Below are 18,736 nucleotides of genomic sequence, written 5' to 3' on the forward strand. Positions count from 1 at the left end.
TCGGACGAGACGAAACTGTATTGGACAGCATCAAAACGATGAGATGGGATTTTTTAAGGTGGTTGCCAGCAGAACAGTAGCGTGACATTGTAGCGCCCTTGGCGGAAATCCAATTTGGCGCCCCATCGTTTCCTAAATCAGTGCTTCTTCCAGGTTTACCGTATTTTCGTATTTGCTCCTTATTCAATATTTCACTCCACTTAATGTATGCATTGAAAAGCGGAATAATTTCGAAAGGCGATGGAAAAATATACGAAAGGCAATACAATGCAACACTTTGTCTGAAATCCTACGTTTATCAAGCCTTCTATAAAAATTCAGCATGTTCTTCAACTTTTTCGTAGCTTCGGCGATCAGCTGCTTCTTCGGTCTGGCCACAAAATTATTGAATCCTCCGGTTGAGCTTAGCCTAAAATCTTTCTATCGATAACAGTCAAGGGACGTTGGGAGACTTGGCGGTCTTCGGTAAAATGTTTATCTTCAGCCGGTTCATCTTCTTCAGTGGTCTCTTGGCATGATGAACCGAGACCAGGTCCACCCAAAACACCACACCTTATTTCGAGCGATACTTCTTGACGATCTCTTCGTTCCTCGAAAATCCTGAAGGAAAGAACAGCGGCTTGGATATTCCCTTCTCGTTGACTGTCCACTGTCAGTCACAGAAGGACTTCAGGAACTTGGTGCGGAAGATATACTTGACGTCATCACTTACCTTTCTGGTGGGGGCGTAAAGTACTCGGTCTCCTGCCACCTCGTCACCTATTATAACCACGACATTGCGATTCGCCGGAAAGATGCTTTTCATCTCCATTTTCAGCCGCTCCTTCTGGATGATTGACAGCTGCTCTGATACGGCTGGCCTCGACTGACCGTTCTGCATAAAAATGTCCATTTTGGTCGGGTACTTCTTCACTGTCGGAAGAAGAAGAAGTTCCCGAGCTCCTGGCCCAAGGCGCGGAACGATGAGGCTGCATTGCTCTCAGTCTTCCTTTACAGCTTCTACTGTACTTGTCGACCGCGCAGCATCGTCGAATGGCCGGAACCAGGCTTCCGATTGACGCTTTTGTCTTTCTCAAAAACAGAGAGGATAACGTTCTTCAATAGGGAGAGGACGAAGTGCTCGACCATGTCCAATTTCTTCGCTCCGGGGTGGAGCTGGCAGTACGAACAAAACATCAAGCGTAGTTGTTTGACTGTTTTCTCCATAGCCGTTGCGTGAAAATCAACTGATAACGCTGGCAAACTTTTTTCTGTACACAACAGGGTTGCTACGATTGGCGATGTATAGGTGGATTCACCATTAGGTGACAGGGTTATTGCTAGAAAACCCGATAAAATCAGTTCATTTTTTAATGCATATGTGGCATTAAATGGCATTTTATGGCATTAAATATGCATATTTAATGCCTTACTGAAATTCCGGCCGTTTTTGGCGCCCTCAAGAGCAAGAGTCCTTGGCGGAGGCCAGTCTGGTCAAACGCACGCTACGGCGTTGGTTGCCAGTGCGGTTGAACGCACGCTCAATGAAGAGTTCCGGTAAATTTATTAAAAATTTTTTAAAGGTTAACACGAAATTCTTTTTGGAGAGTTATTTAACGATTACATTGAGTTATTTTCTCCATGACATCTCAACTTTCCAAACACAGAAGACACTTGTACATATGGATTGGACTAGCATCAATTTCTGTGCCTAGACGGTTGCAGCTCAGAGCGGAACAAGAATGGATAGCATTAGAATGATGAGCATGCAGTCGTTTTTCGTCATAACCAATGTGACATAGGCTTAATGCAGTTATTGGAATCTTGATAAAGCCTAATCAATCCCATTAAAATTTTATTTTGAAGAGTTTTTGTCTCTTTTCAGCGACTTGTTGTCAGTTTTGGGTCGCTTTGGATTGCTTTTGATGGCGTCTTTTTGTCGTCATTTGTCAGTTGTTGTCGCCATTTGACAGTCTTTTTATCTTCTTTTTACCAGCAGTCCTTTTATCACCTCTGCAAGGCGTTTTTTGCATTTATTTATAGTCTTTTCGGCATTTTTGTTTGGTTTTGACTTTTTTGTCGACGAATTTTTTTCGACGTCTTTTCCTCATATTGTTTTCCATCTTTTGTCTTCTATTTTTCGTCTTTTCGTTACTTTTCACTTTTTGTCATCTTCCCGTCACCTCTTATTCGTTTTCTTTTGAGATCTCTCTGTCGCATTTTTGATGTCTTTTCATGATCTTTTTGCCATTCTGTTTCAACGTATTGTCACAATCTGTTCGTTTATTGACCTCTGTCTTCGGAATTTTTTGTCGGTTTTTATGTTTCGACCAGTACTCGAAAAAATTGACAGCCCTGCATAAAGGCGAGTATAAAACGCATACAGCGCATACGGTTTTACCCCTGGAAGTATTCTTATATTGGTCAGCCCATGGACATGTCTACTGAACTGCTGACAGTGTTTGCCTTTCTTAGTTTTCTACCCTTCAAAACAATTCATTCGTGAATTGCAGAACTGGATGATTGCTCGACTAATCTGTCAGTCAATTCTTTTGCTCTCGACTGATATTTCAGATCCCAAAGTTTAGTTATTTAAACCCCCTTTTCTTTAAATCAACCGAAACCTGCCGCGAAAAAACCACATCAATAAACATATTAACAAAATAAAGCGCACGCGACACAAGATCGTCATATACGTGATGTGTGTGAGTTTGTTTCGAAACAATTTCATTCATCACACGAAAACTTTTAGCGATGATTCTTGGAAACGCAGGGAAAAGCGCTAAAATATTATAAACTTAATTATGTATGACGCAGTCAAAAGCAGACCTAATGTCATAAATTTGCAAAATTTATTAAGCAATAAAGGGTACCGATGTCGACCGGGCCAGATAAGGAAAATGCCTTTATTCATTTATTTATGCGTTGAAGAGGCACACACACCATCGGGTTCGTTCAGCTTAGCGCGGTGCCAAAATCGTAAAAATAAATTTCAAATTACTGGCTATGGCTAAATATTGCCAGTAGAAGTGTGGAGACAAAGAAAACTTGCAATCACGCTATCAGATGCCCTTTCTTCGGCGATACCGACTGCAACAGACTCAAAATTGTCCCTGGGAGTTAATTCTGGGGGATTGTGACCCCGATGTTGACAGTTAATACGAATTTGTGAAAATAATGCACGAGTAATCTGTGCGCTTCGAATTCAACCAGAATAGTTAATTGTTTTCATTCTTTGTTATTACAGAAACTGTCGAGAGGACCCCATAAAAATAACTTTGTTTAATCTTTGCAAATAGGACGGCTGAGAATGTTTTTATAGAATTACTGAATTACTTAGCTAGAATTACTATTGACAAAAATCAAGAGTAGCATAATAAACTTTTGGAAGATGATAAAACTGGTCAAGTTTATAAAAACTGCAAATGATTGTCAATTTTAAAGGATTGCGTACCCTAAGTGCTTATTTCTTGATTTCCGGTCGAAATACGAAAGCAAACAAAACCAATCAAGTGACTAGCTCGTGGCAATGAACTAAATGGAATGTCTATGAACCATTCTAGGATGCAGCTGTCGCCTAAAATTACGAACGATATCTTTCACTTAGAAAATCATTGCATTAGGATACGTGAAACGACATACTTCTGAATGTACGCTTCAATACGTCAACGTTCAAGATAAGACCAATAAATACGGTGTGATTCAGCCAGGAAAATAACCAAATCTACAATGCTTTTCGAGAATCTTTCCGAACCTCGCTCGCTTCAACCTCGTACTTCATTATTTCAGCGCACACTTGAAGCAGCACAAACAAGAACAGAAACTTTACCCCAACCGACGAAATTAGAAATAGTTTTCATATTTTCACCTCCTTCAGGAACCCGGAAAAGCATCGGGAAAGCTCATGAATATTCATTAAACAAGCAAAGCAGAAACGATTATCCTTGGCTACGGTCAGAAAACATGCTGCACAACGAACGTAGCGCCGGTGTTCTGACTGACAGACTATTCTATCGTCGTTGACCGACAACTCACTTTAGATTATAGCTAAATCGATTTTTATAATTTTGAACGTTAATGCACATATGTATACTCTAATGAAAAATGAACTTCCAAAACTGAGATTGACTTGTTTCGGTGCTTTGATCAGTAACGTGCGAAATAAAAAAAATACTAATCTGGGAATATGACTAAAATTTCATCATTTACTATTGGTGCAGTTTGCCTTCCCGCAGATATTAAAATTTAATTCACAGTTGAACGATCAACATCATCAAACACTTTTCGAGTCATCTATACGGCAAGATTTGAGATCCCATGGAAACTGTGTATAACGATTCTAATATCCTACCGAGCAGTAGCAGCAGCAGCAGATGCTTATTGAAGCGTGGAAAAGTTGAAAAATTATTAACGATCGATCGAACAAATTTGGATGGCAAAAACTGAGACGAATTATTGCCTCATAACATGCACAGCAGCGAGGGATGCGGAAGTTTTCCACTGAGCTGTCAGTGAACAAGCGACTACAGGTTCGAGTTTAATATGCGGCGAGTGCATAATTTTGCTTGGCAAAGGTCAAACCCGTATGCTCGTTTAGCTAGCGCGATGCTTTCATGCTGCTTTTGTCCAAAGGACGTTCTCTATCAACCCGGAGGAAAGTGGACGGATAATGCATTTTTATTTTTCAAAAATTCATTATTCTCGAACGCATTTCGGAATCAATCAGCGGGGAAGCTGAACTTTGCGCTCTGTTTGCGGATCAATCCAGGCTGACGGAAACAGCGGAAGTAAATTTCCAGCACTCTGCCCGTAAGCATCTATTTCTGAAAACGAAAAACCACTAATTGGATTAATTCGACCGGAAAAAAATGCTTCCAGCGTTTGCGCGGGGGTTGCACATTTCCTAACGACTTTATTCGCTAGCGGAAGTAGGTAGTATTGATGAATATTTAAATGTATCTAATGACATGAGAAACGCGGCAGTGTGGTTGAGTGAGCATTGTATTTACTATACTGTTGCTGGCGGCCACCACCAGGCGCGCGTGCGGTACGAACACAATTGTAAATTGATGGCACACTTTTACTGGACATATCATTATTAATGTTCAGGACTCTTTAAACATCATTCAAGCGTATTTAGATATTCAAACAAAAAGCCATTCAATTGCTGATGAAAGCAGGGCGTTTATAAAACTAACTTTCCACCATGATATATACAATAGAACGGATGCCCATTGAGCTAAAGCTGTTGCTGGCAGTTTTTCATTAGATAGTTATTATATGTTTAAAATTATAATATTAGTCTTCTTTTGCAATAAAACTTCCAAGTAACAATTTGAGTTTTATTGCACTCGTAAACGCTAAGTGCGCTAATAAATTCTTCTTCTTTTCTTTAAACAGCAAACATTTCGTACCTAAATAACTGGCATCGTTTGAAAGCAAACCAATTAGTTTATCGTGAAATTACGCTTCATGTCAATCCTCAACATATTTGTTTTCGTTTTATTACAGACCCTTTAATTAATTTGGGTCTTCTCAACATAATTCAAATTGTTCAGTAAACGTCTTGTAAAAGTGTTAGATATAATTATTTACGAGGCCAGCAACTCGTAAACAGCCCGTGAGACACACTAGGTTTTATGGATGCAGATTACACACGAGGTTGTTGAGAGTGCGAGCTCTCGCAAGCAATTGGTATTAGCTACTTCTGGTTGCAATGACGAAAAAGAGCAATAACCGAGGCTGACAGCTAAAAACTGATCACAGTGCATAAACAAATAAAAGCGAGAGTCCGAAAGGGATGCTCATGCTGGCGTGTTTGTTAGAACGAGAACGCGCGTGTGTGTGTGAAAATTAGACTAGGGGAGTGCGGGCTTCGCAAATCACAACACTGCGTAAGTTTATATCAACCATCGTACTAGCACGTAGCATCGCTCAAAAACTTTTTGAACTATAGAGGTCCCATGTTGCTTCCCTATGGTACTCCATTCATGTTACCAAACGATGACTAAATAAGAAAATAGGACATAAGTCAGATCATTCGATGAGATTAACTGAAGTCCCGTGACAGCGTAGTTTATGCAAAACTATGCAACAGTCAACTTATTTTCAAACCTCGTAGCATCCGAGCGGCTATGCCGGGGGGTCTGGAGAAATGTTGCTAGTAAGAATTCTCATGAAACAATTATCTCTAATAATTTCGACGCTACCTTTTGAATACGAAGCAAGCAACATGGGTGGTTGGTTCCAGAAGTTTTCGAAAAATTTCGTTGTTCGAAAGAGTTATCAAATATCAGGCCAACTGGGTAAGTGCGGTATGAAATTCTGGCAGGATCCGAAGAAAAAGAAATTGAAATTCTTCGTTTGGTTGATAGAGGTCAGAATCATGCGTTAAGTAATAGTGAATATGTCAAAATACTGACTTTCAGGTATGCAGACGTTAGACATAAGGGACGTTATACATAATACATGATATGCATAATGAATGATAGGCAAAATGGACGAGAGGCATGATTGGGCGTTAGGCGCATTTGACAAAGTTTCGATTTTCTATGAATACACTTTTGGGTCAACCATTGTTCCGGCGCAATACGAAGAGAACGGAGGCCGCCCATTTAGCGTATAATTATTTGGAATAATGCAGTTTGCTATAACGCCGTTTTGCTTAAAAACATTGGCATAATCAAAAGAGACCATCTGGGATACAGATAATTGGCATAATGATTATTAGGGGTAATTCTTTAAAAAAAATTCAAGGCATGCCATAGATAATTCATGTCGAGACGACCCTGCAGAACATGCCTAGCGACCATTATGCTTATTATACTTATGGCTAACGTTCCAAGTAATAATTTCAAGTTTTATTACGTTCCTCCGCTCTCCATCGTTCCTTCATAAAACCGCTAATAAACCAAAAACTCCTCCAGAACTTTCTGATACCCGCTATAAAACTGCCTTCCGATCAAGTGACTCACTCTTCAGAAGATTTTTATAATGGCTTTGAGAATCAAGTTATACGCTCAAGTAGTCGTATCACGCTCTGCTGAAAGCAGCAATAAAATCGATTAAGCTTTCGCTCCCTACTAGCACAGTTGTTATTAATTAGTTGTGGTAACCGATTAATGACTAAATTCAGTCATAAATAGGTTGCAGCTACCAGAAATGACAAAAATGTGCTACTTGGGCTGTTTGACAGTCACAATATAATATAATAAAGCTTTTCGCTTTTCGCTCTGGTCAAAAGCTAAATTAGTCCGCTAGCTTTGTCAACTTGAAAATACATCCGTGAGCAGATCATTCTGAACGATGTGGTTTATAGCGACCATAATGAATTACCTCATAGAATATTTATTTAATAAATTTTGAGCAAACTCCGTTGTTTTGCAACATATGCGGATTAATTTTTATCGTGCATATTGATATGACAGGTGGATAAAATCAACGCGCCATTGAAATTCTGCAATTTTCGAAAACTGGTTGGTAACAAATATATTCAGTTAGTCGATCTCAATTTCTAGAAAAATCATTTTAGTTATTTCCTATGACAGGAGAATCAATTGATTATTACTTTCTTTCTACGAAACACTTTGCTTTGATGAAATTTTGTTTGTGAGTTAAAACAAAATACTTGAATATAACAATGTGGCCTCGCATAAAAAATGATTTTTGTGTTGAACCCTAATTTTCTTCATAATAGCAACGATAAATCTATTTGGTCAGAGTGTTATCGTTTTAATCTTCTATATACATATATAAAAGTGAGAATGTTTGTTTGTTCCACCGTAACTCCAGAACGCCTTGACCGATCTCCACCAAACTTGGCACACATGTTCCTTGATATAAGAGAATCAGCGCTGGGGGATTGACAAAAGAGGGAGGGTTCATAACAGGGGGGAGCCCTTAACTCCGAAACACCTTGACCGTTCTTCATCAAACTTGGCGTACATGTTCCTTGACATAAGAGAATCAGCACTGGGGGGTCAACAAAAAGGAGAGGGGAGGTTCCCTAATAGGTGGGGGAGGGTCCCTAATAGGGGAAGAGGGTCCCTAATAGGGGAGGAGGCCATAACTCCGAAACGGCTTGCCCGCACTTCATCAAACTTGGCACACATGTTCCTTGACATAAGAGAATCTGCACTGAAGGGGTTGACAACAGGGGGACCGAAATGTTTAGACGGTTCTCCCATAAGGACAGGACAAAAGGAGGAGTTGATGATCGAATGTTGCTGACGAGAAGGGGGGAGTAACGTCCACATAACTGTAACAATTTATCCGTACAACAGAAAAAAACAGAATACGAAACACTAAACTGCAATGCTCGTAGCTGTAGATTTGTCAAGTGTAATTATGCACCGAATCAAAGTGACCTGTATAAAAAGTGTTCGATCATTAGTGCTAATTGTTGTTGGCCGACTCTGTTTAAGTCCCAGGGGCAATCATTCAAACAGCGTGGAGTTCATCTGAGAACACCATGTTTTACCCTTGACTTTATGTGGCATGCTGCAGAGTGGGCTCAGCCAATAATTTGTACATACTTGCTCCTGGTGGTGACACTAAAAACATTGGTTACAAACAAGTTTTATCTTAAAGTGAGGTGAAAGGAATGACAGGTTTGTTGTATCCATGGAAGAAACACTGTTGCACCTTCTACTTTTTTTATTAGGATAGCATGTAATACTAAACTAATAAATAAATAAACAGCTGTGTTTAGAAAAGTACAATAACAAAACTATTTATTTCCTAAGAGCAAATAGAAAAAATGGCTTTGTTTTTCTTTCTTTATAGGGTTTTATAGGGATTTCCGTAAAGAAAACAGGTGTGCAAGTGGCCGGGTAGACAAAGGAGGGGGAGCTGACAAATGGGGAGGAACGTCCGAAAGAGAAACAAGCGTTGTATTTTTGCATTATAAGCATTTCGGTTACAATGACCGATGTACAAGTGGCTGTGAGACAAAGGCTCCCCGAGTAAGATCGAGCACTCAGCTAGTCTATATATATAAAAGTGAGCGTGAGTATGTTTGTATGGTCCACCATAACTCCAGAACGCATTGACCGATCTTCACCAAACTTGGTACACATATTTCTTGATATAAGGGAATCAGCACTGGAGGGTATACTGGAGTTGATAAGAAGAGGACGGGTCGTAACAAAGGGGGGCCATAACTCCGAAATACCTGGACGGTTCTTCACCAAACTTGGCATACATGTTCCTTGACATAGGGGAATCAGCACTAAAGGGTTAACAAACAAAGGAGGGGGTAGGAGTTCGTAACAGGGGGGAGGCCAGACCTGCGAAACACCAGGACGGTTTTTCATCAAACTTGGCACACATGTTTCTTGGCATAATGTAATCAGAACTCAGGGGGTTGACAAAAGGGGGTGGTCAAAACAAAGGGGATTCATAATAGGGGGATTCATAAGAGGGGCAGACCATAAAATAGAAATGCCTGGACAATTCTTCATCATACTTGGCACAAATGTTCCTTGACATTAGGGAATCCGCACTGGGAAGTTGACAAAAGGAAGGAATCGCTAACAAGGGGGATCTAAAGCAGAAATCTAAATCTAAATAAGTAAAAGGGGTTGTGTTTCTCTTGCATTTAAACCGATTGCAGTTGTGCAGCTGACTTTGAGAAAAGAGGGGGGTTGCATCGAGGAGGAATATATGTTAAATAAACCTTTGTTTCGTTTCGATTATAGCGATTTTCATTGAGCAAACCGATGCATAATTAGCTACGTGAAAGAATGTGGAACTGACTGGGAAGGAACTGATATGTAGGGGGACATGGAACGTGAATATGAATATATGTCTAGAAACTGCGTATTTCCGCTTCGAGAATATTCTAGTTTATTCAACCACATTTTAATTTCATGTTTTCTTGTTCTTGAACATTCTGACATTACATTTCCCAAATTTCTAGCAGTAGTGTTGCCTGCGCTGATGCTATGAAGCGATGACAGCTGGGGACTGCTACATAGCACGTAACCATTTTATTCGAGCTACAGGGTGTGGCTTGAACAATAGTTGTGCAGCATACGCGCCTTAAATTTTATCGTGTATATTGAAATGAAAAGTGGCTAAAATTAACGCACAGTCCAGTCGTTTAAAAAAATACATTCGGTCACTGGTTCCGTGCGAAAATATTTATTTTCCGTTTACAGTCGACGTTTCGAGGATATCCCCTCATCTTCAGGACAGAACGTATACAAATATTTCTTTTGTCAAGTGGATTGTGTCATTTCAATGTGGAAAGCTTGTTACTTTACAACAGGTTTTACCAGTGCACATCGAACACAAATTGTATGTTTATACAATCTGTGTTCGATGTGCCCGGGTAAAACCCGCGGTTCCAGAGCTTCGCGTCGGTGATGGTTTGGGGGGCCGTATCAAAGCGTGGGAAGCTTCCACTGGTGTTTATCGTGAAAATCAGCGCCGCGTACTATAAAACCGAGGTTGTGGAGAAGCTTGTTCTCCCTGCACTTCGTGACCCCTACGGGAAAGATCATTACGTCTTTCAACAGGACGACCCACCGACCCACACGGTGAATATCGTCCAAGAGTGGTGTCGGGAGAATTTGATTTATTTTCTCGATAAGACATTGTGGCCTCCCAGCTCCCCGGATCTTAATCCCCTGGACTTTTATGTATGGTCGTACATGCTGGCCAAGCAGAGCGAACAGAAAGTGAGCACTATGGACCAATTTGTGTTGCAGCCAACCAGTTTTATCCTGGTAATATAAGCAACTACAATCAATTTGTTTTAATTACAGTTTTATTGTGGGTTTAGAGCTAGCTATAAATAGTTTTGCATCATCTTGGTATTGCACAACGCCATAATAAAACCAAATTCATACCGCAATATAAACTTTATAAAACTCTAATTAAACCAAGCGGTTTCAAAATTGTACTTGAAATGTGTCGTTGTTAAATCAAAAAATGATGTCTGATACCATTATGAAATGAAAAACAAGTGTTTTGGTTGAAAGTTATTCAAAATGTTATATAATTTACAATCATTTTTTGAGCGAAGATGTTTCATAGAAGCCTCAGAAAAATGCAGTCACTTTTTTCGGTAAAAAATGGGGAAATATAATTCATTTGATTTTGAATACAATTTTGGATGCCAATCTGCAACAGATGTGCAGTCAAAAAGCTAATAGGTACACAGCAACGTATACTAAAAATGGCAGAACGCCAATAAAGGGTTGATTTAGTGCTAATGTTAATGCTTATTGGTTACCTGAATAGTATGGTGGCGAATCAGCCAGCGCACACATATTAATTACTAACCCATGAGCTTGCAATAGATGAATGAAAAGCCAACAAACCTAATTTTGGAAAGCAATCCGTTGTACAACCAATTATAATTCATGATTACACAAATCTATTACAGACGTTTATTGTACTTGTTTAACTCGCGCAAATATAAACAATTATTGAACAAAGCTGATTTTATAGTACAGGCTGTGATATGTAGAACAATTTCAATTAAATCCAGATAGACACTGATTATTCTACTTCAAAATTATTCATCTGTGATAATTTCCGTAAATTTTTTAAAATCATGTTTCATCCGTCATTTTGTCATGGTTGTGAGACCCAAATCTACAACATATATAATCCGGTGTTAATTCGTTTTGTGCATAGATTGTGTACATAAACCAAATTATGTGTTGGAAAACACGTGTAGAGAAACATACACTGTTTCAAACACGTGTAAACAAACCAAGTTCGAATTCTACTTCGGCAGAAGGAAATAACCTCAACAGCGTTTGTAAAAGATGAGCATTGTTGGTTGTTGCACTTCTGTTTACATTGCATTTATAAACTGACTAGTGGCGGGGGAAGTTAACCTTTACCAGGCACAGCTGAGCATTTAAGAAAAAACACAATTTCCCCGAAACCAAGTACATTTACAACAGGTTTCTGAAGCGTATTAGCGTGGAAAATATATGAGTAAATTTTTTGCTAGTCAAGCGGAACCCAGAGCAGATGTAATTTGCCACCTCAATAAAACGAGATCCGTTTACGAGCTAATTAATTGTGTGTTGATTATTTTTTACGGCCGTTGCCTTTTTTCACACAGCCATTGCAATTAGTTTCCGTAACTGTAGGAGAGAGGTCACTCTTCACTCTCAAAAACAAACTCTATTTGCCGATTTTTCTGGCGGTGCCGGTTGGTGGTGGTGGTAAATGCCGAAACCCGAAAATGTGAATATTCACAATAATGTGATTCGAGCACGGTACCGAAACCGGTGCCGGTGCGCGGTGGTTCGAAATATAAAATTTTAATTTCATCGCCATTTAGCCATGGTTGATCGTTGTGCGCGCAAATCACTCGTCGAAAAATTCGAACAAGTGGCGATCAAATATTTACAAATAAACATACACAGACCCCGCCGCGCGGTAAGTGGTGTGGCGCACGGGTTCCTGCCCCGGCTGCGTCGCGTCGCCCTGGGGCGAAGAGGAAAATTTATTTTTATTACTACTGGTAACCCCCAGGCGGATAAATTAGAATATTTGTACGCCAATTACGTAGTGTTTAACGAGTACAAACGAACTGTTTATTATAGTTGCATTGCTTGCTGCCACTAGTATGTAGATGAGCAGAATGCGGAAAAGAGAGTACGACTCGGGTGAAAGATAATATCACATCAGCAACTCGAATCTTCTTTGGTTGATAGTTGAATATAATTGTAAAAGTGCGGAATCCTTGGTGACTTGCAGTGAACGAAACTGCCAAAATTAGATTAAATCACGATCCACAAGCTTAGAATACTCAAGTCGGTTTACAAACAAAAATATGAAATAGCTTGATAGTAACCATGCTGCTCCTCCAATTGTAAAATCGATGGAGGCGCATTGCGCTGTAACCCAGTTGCGACTAAACATTTTCGTTTTCGGCATATAACCCACACATAACATGAGAATGACACAAGAATTGACTACAAAAGAAAAAGCAATACTTACTGTAAGGAGTCGGTCTTCCACCGAAGATGGTCGGATCATGTAGCAATGGGGCGCGACCATTGCAGGCTTCCTTGTTGACGGCGGCTGCAGCACAAAGGCCCGCACACATTACAGATTTTACGAGGACATTTTCGATTCAAGGGTATAACGAGAAACGACACACACACAAAGAAAGAAAGAAAGAATAAGTATTAGTTTCGCTGCATTAAAAGTGGAAACAAGTAGTTTTGGGGACAAAATTTGGGTCAAAGTTACAGGAAAACAAGCAAATATCTATCGTATTGAATTATATGTATATCTTGATCAAACAGGCAATACCTAAACTGTTCTAGTATTTAGAGAGAAAGAAAAAAACAAAACTAAAAGAAAAGGTTTACATGGGGTAGACTAGACTAACAGTACAAATATAAACTAGGACTTTGACCGATAGAAAAATAAGTAGCCAAACACACAAAATAAGGATGATTTTTTGACCATTTTGTAGAGAACTAGTTGCTAGTAAATTAAACATATTACGCAAATCTTATCGTATCCATTTTCATTCAAGTTGTGAATCATGAGTTCCACTTGTATGTTTATTTTTTATTTGTCCGATATTAATTATCTGTTCAAATCATCGTAACAATTCCGTGCATGAAATGTGATTTTGTATTCGTTTTCTTCTTTGTATATCTAAAAGGATCGCAAAAGGACAGCGAACTATATTTACAACGTACGTACGGTAAAGAGTCACAATTGTTTCTAAATAGTATATTCGTGTTGTAGTGTGCTTGTGTTGGTTAGCGTAAAACGAACCAATGCCAAAAACTAACACACTCCAAGAATGACAATCTACTAATATTGGTGTGTATTTTTTTTCAGTGTGTCGCTCTAGAGGGGTGGTTATGATGGATTTCCTTGGATGATGGCGATAAGGGTTTCTGGAATTCTTTGTAAAGGGCAGTTGAGTCCATTAAAATGAAAACAAGTAACGGTAATTTGCTCGAACACAAGTTACTTTCCCATTTTTGATTGGTCATAAACAACAATAAAACTTACCCGATAACGATTTTTTGCAACACTGACAAACTCAAAGAAACTAGCAAATGAATGATTCCACTACCGGTGGTGGTGGTGGTGACGGTGGTGTTGTTGTTGGTTCTAACGTTGCTGGTGTTGGTGGTAGATAGCAGTAGAATTTCCAACGGATGACAGTAGCCAAAACGAAAATTCACTTTTACGTCAGTGTTTTGCTGTTTTTGGTTTTCGTTTTATTTCGTTACTTTGCTATTTGACGTGCAACAAAGAGAGTTCATCTCATCGGTCGGAGACGAATCTTTCGATTGGATTTTCCGCGTTTTCGAATGTCATGCTGGTCTTTCCAACGTAGCTGTTGTTGATGACTTCGTTGAGAGAGTGTATCCGACACACACTTGCTCTTTCTGTCTCTAGCCCGCTCCAACGTAAATGTGATAGTATCCTGCACACAGACAAACACAAGCACACTGAATGCAACCGTTTTTTTTCTTTGGTTTTAGACAAATCATTCAGTTAACGGTTATATTTTTTCTGACAGGAAAAGTAGATGTAATTGTGTGTGTATCAGTTAGTATCCATCAGAAAGGGATGTTTTTAGTAACGTAGTTTAGTTTACGCAGATTGACTGAAGGGGTTTTCATGTTGACACTAATCAGAATTGGATTGGATAGCTGTGTGTGTACCAGAGAACGAATGAATTGTAGTTGTACTGTTGCTTGTATTGGTGTGTGCCCGTAATGGTTGTTAGATAGGATGTGATTTGCTGCTCTTCTTTGGACCCGCATGGCAGACAACATGTCATTTTTCTTCGACCTGGGATTGATTTAATGCGACTATTCGTTTGATGATCCAATATCAGCTCATTGCTTTTGAACCTGCTATTTTTACTGCTATTTGAGCGAGTGTTTTCTGTTGAGTGATATGTGTTATGCTGCTGATTCCAGCCAGAATAGCTGGTACAGGTGAACGACTATGGGGGGCAATCCGTCTTCAGATCTGACACTTTTATTAGATTTCTATCGTGAAGATTTGTTCAAAGCGTTTGCACCGGTAAAGAGGAATTGTATTCTTTTTATCCTATGAAAACGGTGCGCAATTTATGGTGGTCTGGCGTTCAGTATACTTTTTTAAAGCAGATTCCTTTCTAGGTCAAGAAGAGAGCTCGGAACGTCCAGCACACCGAGTTTGTATTATGTTTTATTAGTGACCAGAATAAAGCGAAGCAAGTGACAAGAATCAACGAAGTATAAATGCATAAGATGCCACACACACACAAAAAGTAATTACCTTATACAAAAATATAAAATAAAATATGGAACAAACATAAACACAGGAAAAAATATAACTCTATAACAGATTAAGCTACACTAAGCTACTGTTCTCTTTCATCATCAACAAGAACTGATAGATATCAAAGACATTAAGGATAACTCATGCATATGGTGAGAGGTAAACGAATGTGTGACGAACTTATGAAAATGATGAAAATAATGAAAAATGTTCCCTTTGTGTTCATCGATATAGGAATTGGCAGATAAGTCATTTGAAACCGATAGTTAAAACTTTTTTGTTTCATTTTTTATTTCCTCGTGTATGACTCTATACGTATAACAGTCTATCTCCTCGGCGGTAGCAACAAGAAGCAGTCATACAAAAATAACATCGTCGCATAGGAATGTATGGTGCGTAATCGGGAATGAATGAAAGAATTGGGAGGAATAAAAAAGAACAGGTATTAGACCACCTCATATAACGGGCGGCGGTAGTTAAGTGAGTAGAACATTCGGGTACCAATCGAAACATCAAAGTCTTTCTTTTAATAAATTAGTCATGTTTTGCTTTTTATTAAATCGCTGCAACTAAGTTTCTAATAAAATAAATACCAACTAACTTTAATGATTAATTAGCAACACTGCGATAATAACCATAATGCTCTTTGCAAATCAAAGCGACACAAACCGTTTCAAATAGCATTTAAATAAAATATAAAATTGACGGAAAAAGCCTTACTGACCGAACCGTTTGTGTGGCATATGCATTCGAACTGAATAACTATCGATCGGTGAAATTGGCCTGAACAGTCGAAGTACTAAAATAGAGTTATTCCGGCTCTATCTATTTTGTACTCCACCAACAATTGTTCCTAAAACTACTGTTGTGAAAGGTCCAAAGCACCGCCAGCTAGCCAACCAGCCAGCCAGTAGAAAGAACTAAGAGCCATATAACGACAGTCGGCATTCTCTTTCCGCCAAACTCATCCCTAAATTGAATTTTATTCATTTCAAGCTCCGGCGCTTTCTGTATATGCCGCTTCGTCGTGCACGTGGACTCACTCCGTCTGCCAGCCTGCCAGTGCCAGTACCAGTGCAGTCCTGATGAGAGGTCGTGATATATTTCGTTTCCAAAAAAAAAAAATCGACCATAAAAACTGTCATTTCCACAGGAGAATTTGATAGCAGCCGTCACTTCTAGAATGGCCCATATTCTGCGCCGTACAGCTTCAACTCGTTGCAACGGAATGGAAGTCAAAAATGAGTTTGGGACATTTTATCGTACAAAATTAGTCGTTTTCGGCGCTCGGCCAGCAGCGGGAAAAAGAAGCCTACAGAAGAACAGTCACTCAAGCCGACACAAAACGTACATCTTCCGTCGTCAGCTTCGGAGAGCTCACACCTAATTTACATAGCAATTCAATTTCGGTCTTGAATCAGACGTTCATCCATTTTTATTTACCCAATTTAGTCCCAATCGATTCGAACCGACCATGCACACAACCGGTAACAACTACGACAGTAAAGAAGAAGAAGAAGTTTGTCGGACTCAGAATATTTGCAATTGACGAGTAGAGAGCAGCAGATCGATGCTATTTCTAAACGTGGCATACGTGTAAAGGACCAACCAACCACTTTGCCAGTGGATTCTCTGTTGTGTCATTCGTGCACTCAATTATTCAGTAAACTAACCACACACAACTTATTTTAGATTGACCGGCCTTGTTTCGGTTGGCTCGAGCACCTTCGATGTGGTTTCGTCGTACTAGCTAGCTGACTAGCGCGAACTCTATGGGTTAAACTGTCTGTTCAAAAGTGGATTGCTAAATTGATACACATCTATCGAGACCGAGAGATAGAGAGAGAAATGCTGCTTCGAGATAGCGACGGTAAGTGTCGTTGACATTTGATGTGCGAAATGCAAAAATGATGCATGTTGAAAATAGCAGCAGATCAATGGCGGTTGACGAAAGGCCACGAGTTCAATTTTAACTTCCATTGAGCATGACCTGTACCTGATTGTTTGGCTATTTTGAACTGGTTATAATTGTGATCCTAGTGCCATGAGATATTTTTTGAATGGTTTTTGTTGTACGAAAGTGCCAATCCTACTGTGTCAATTTTAGTACGTTAACTACATCGTTTTTATGAATTCTGTTTATTGAAATACAAAGAACTTGCCGAAATTAAAATAAAATATCACTATCAGTCACTTTTAATGTGAAACATAAATCAAAACCGTATAAATTCCGAAATTCGCGTAAAAACAACTTCAGAGCATGTGCATATCAAAGGCTCGTACATGACAAACATAAAAAGGCTTTGCAAAAACAAGCTAAAATTGATTTTATCGCATCACAAGGTCTCACCTTTCTATTTTCTATTCAATTTTTATTACACCGTGCGGTTAGTACTATAGCTATGGATGCCACTAATGCAAGCATTCGCCTGTTTCGTTGTAAAATTTAAAAAAAACACACAATTTACAAAAACACGAAAATATAATACGTAACTTTTTTTAAAATCATAACTCCTATGAAAGGATCAGAAAACAGAATCTGAAAGGCTTGCATTTATACGCCATTTGAGATAATAATGGTTTATTCAAGGTTACTGTGGACGTGGAGTGAACATTTGCTATAAAACTATTCCACTACTTATATGAATCTGTTTTATCGACTTAAAACATGATATTTTCGTTTTTATTGGCTGTCCGTCTATTAAAATTACCATCTAACATATTATAGCAACCCCCGGAGAAGACTAAAACTGTATATAGTCGAGACGTTGGAAAATTTATAAAATCTATTCTAATTTTAATAGACTAGCAACCAATAGAAACATCCATTTACTAAAATATCTAAGATAACGGAGTGAAAATAAACATTTTATAAACAAAGTATCATTTTCGACCCATTGCTAATATTCATTCCTGTTTTGAAATAAAACTTTCACAAAAAGTCCCTAAGTCCCCAGTCGATAAAGAGAACATTTGCTTTTTGACCAACGTGACTTCCCGAGCAGGAGCGAAGAGCAAATTAATATCAAAATGTGTTATGGAAATCGAATAACTCATATCAAAATTTGATCTGGTCTTGGCTGACATAGTTGGTAAAATAACAAAAAATAATATCAAAATTTGGTTCCTTTAAGGCCAAAAGAATAACCACTTGTGTTATTTGAATAACAAAGGAATAACATGACTGTATTCAGAGTTTGGAATAACATATTTTAGTATTATTAAGGTATTGAATAACAAATGTAGTAGTATATGACATATTAAAAAATTATTTTATAAAATATTCATAATTTAAAATCTCTTTAATAAAAAAAAATGAAATATATCGAATGTCATTTTAAGGTCACAATAAGATATGATAACAAAATCAGTTATTAAACTCATTTTACAAACAAGGTTTTAAATATCTACTTAATAACAAAATGTTTTATCAATGTATCTCCATATCTATTCAAGAACAAAATATAGTATTATACTTTAG

General features: G+C 38.6%; 1 protein-coding gene across 1 annotated transcript in view; it reads right to left on the bottom strand.

Annotated features, from left to right (window-relative positions):
* Positions 1 to 18,736, bottom strand: part of LOC128738119 (heterogeneous nuclear ribonucleoprotein L) — a 456,878-nt gene that overhangs the window by 85,509 nt on the left and 352,633 nt on the right. The window contains exon 6 of the mRNA XM_053832989.1: positions 12,949 to 13,032. Within this exon, the coding sequence (XP_053688964.1) occupies positions 12,949 to 13,032 (84 nt within the window). The remainder of the gene's footprint in view (positions 1 to 12,948; positions 13,033 to 18,736) is intronic.

This window comes from Sabethes cyaneus, chromosome 2 (assembly GCF_943734655.1).
Source record: "Sabethes cyaneus chromosome 2, idSabCyanKW18_F2, whole genome shotgun sequence".
Classification (NCBI taxonomy): domain Eukaryota; kingdom Metazoa; phylum Arthropoda; class Insecta; order Diptera; family Culicidae; genus Sabethes; species Sabethes cyaneus.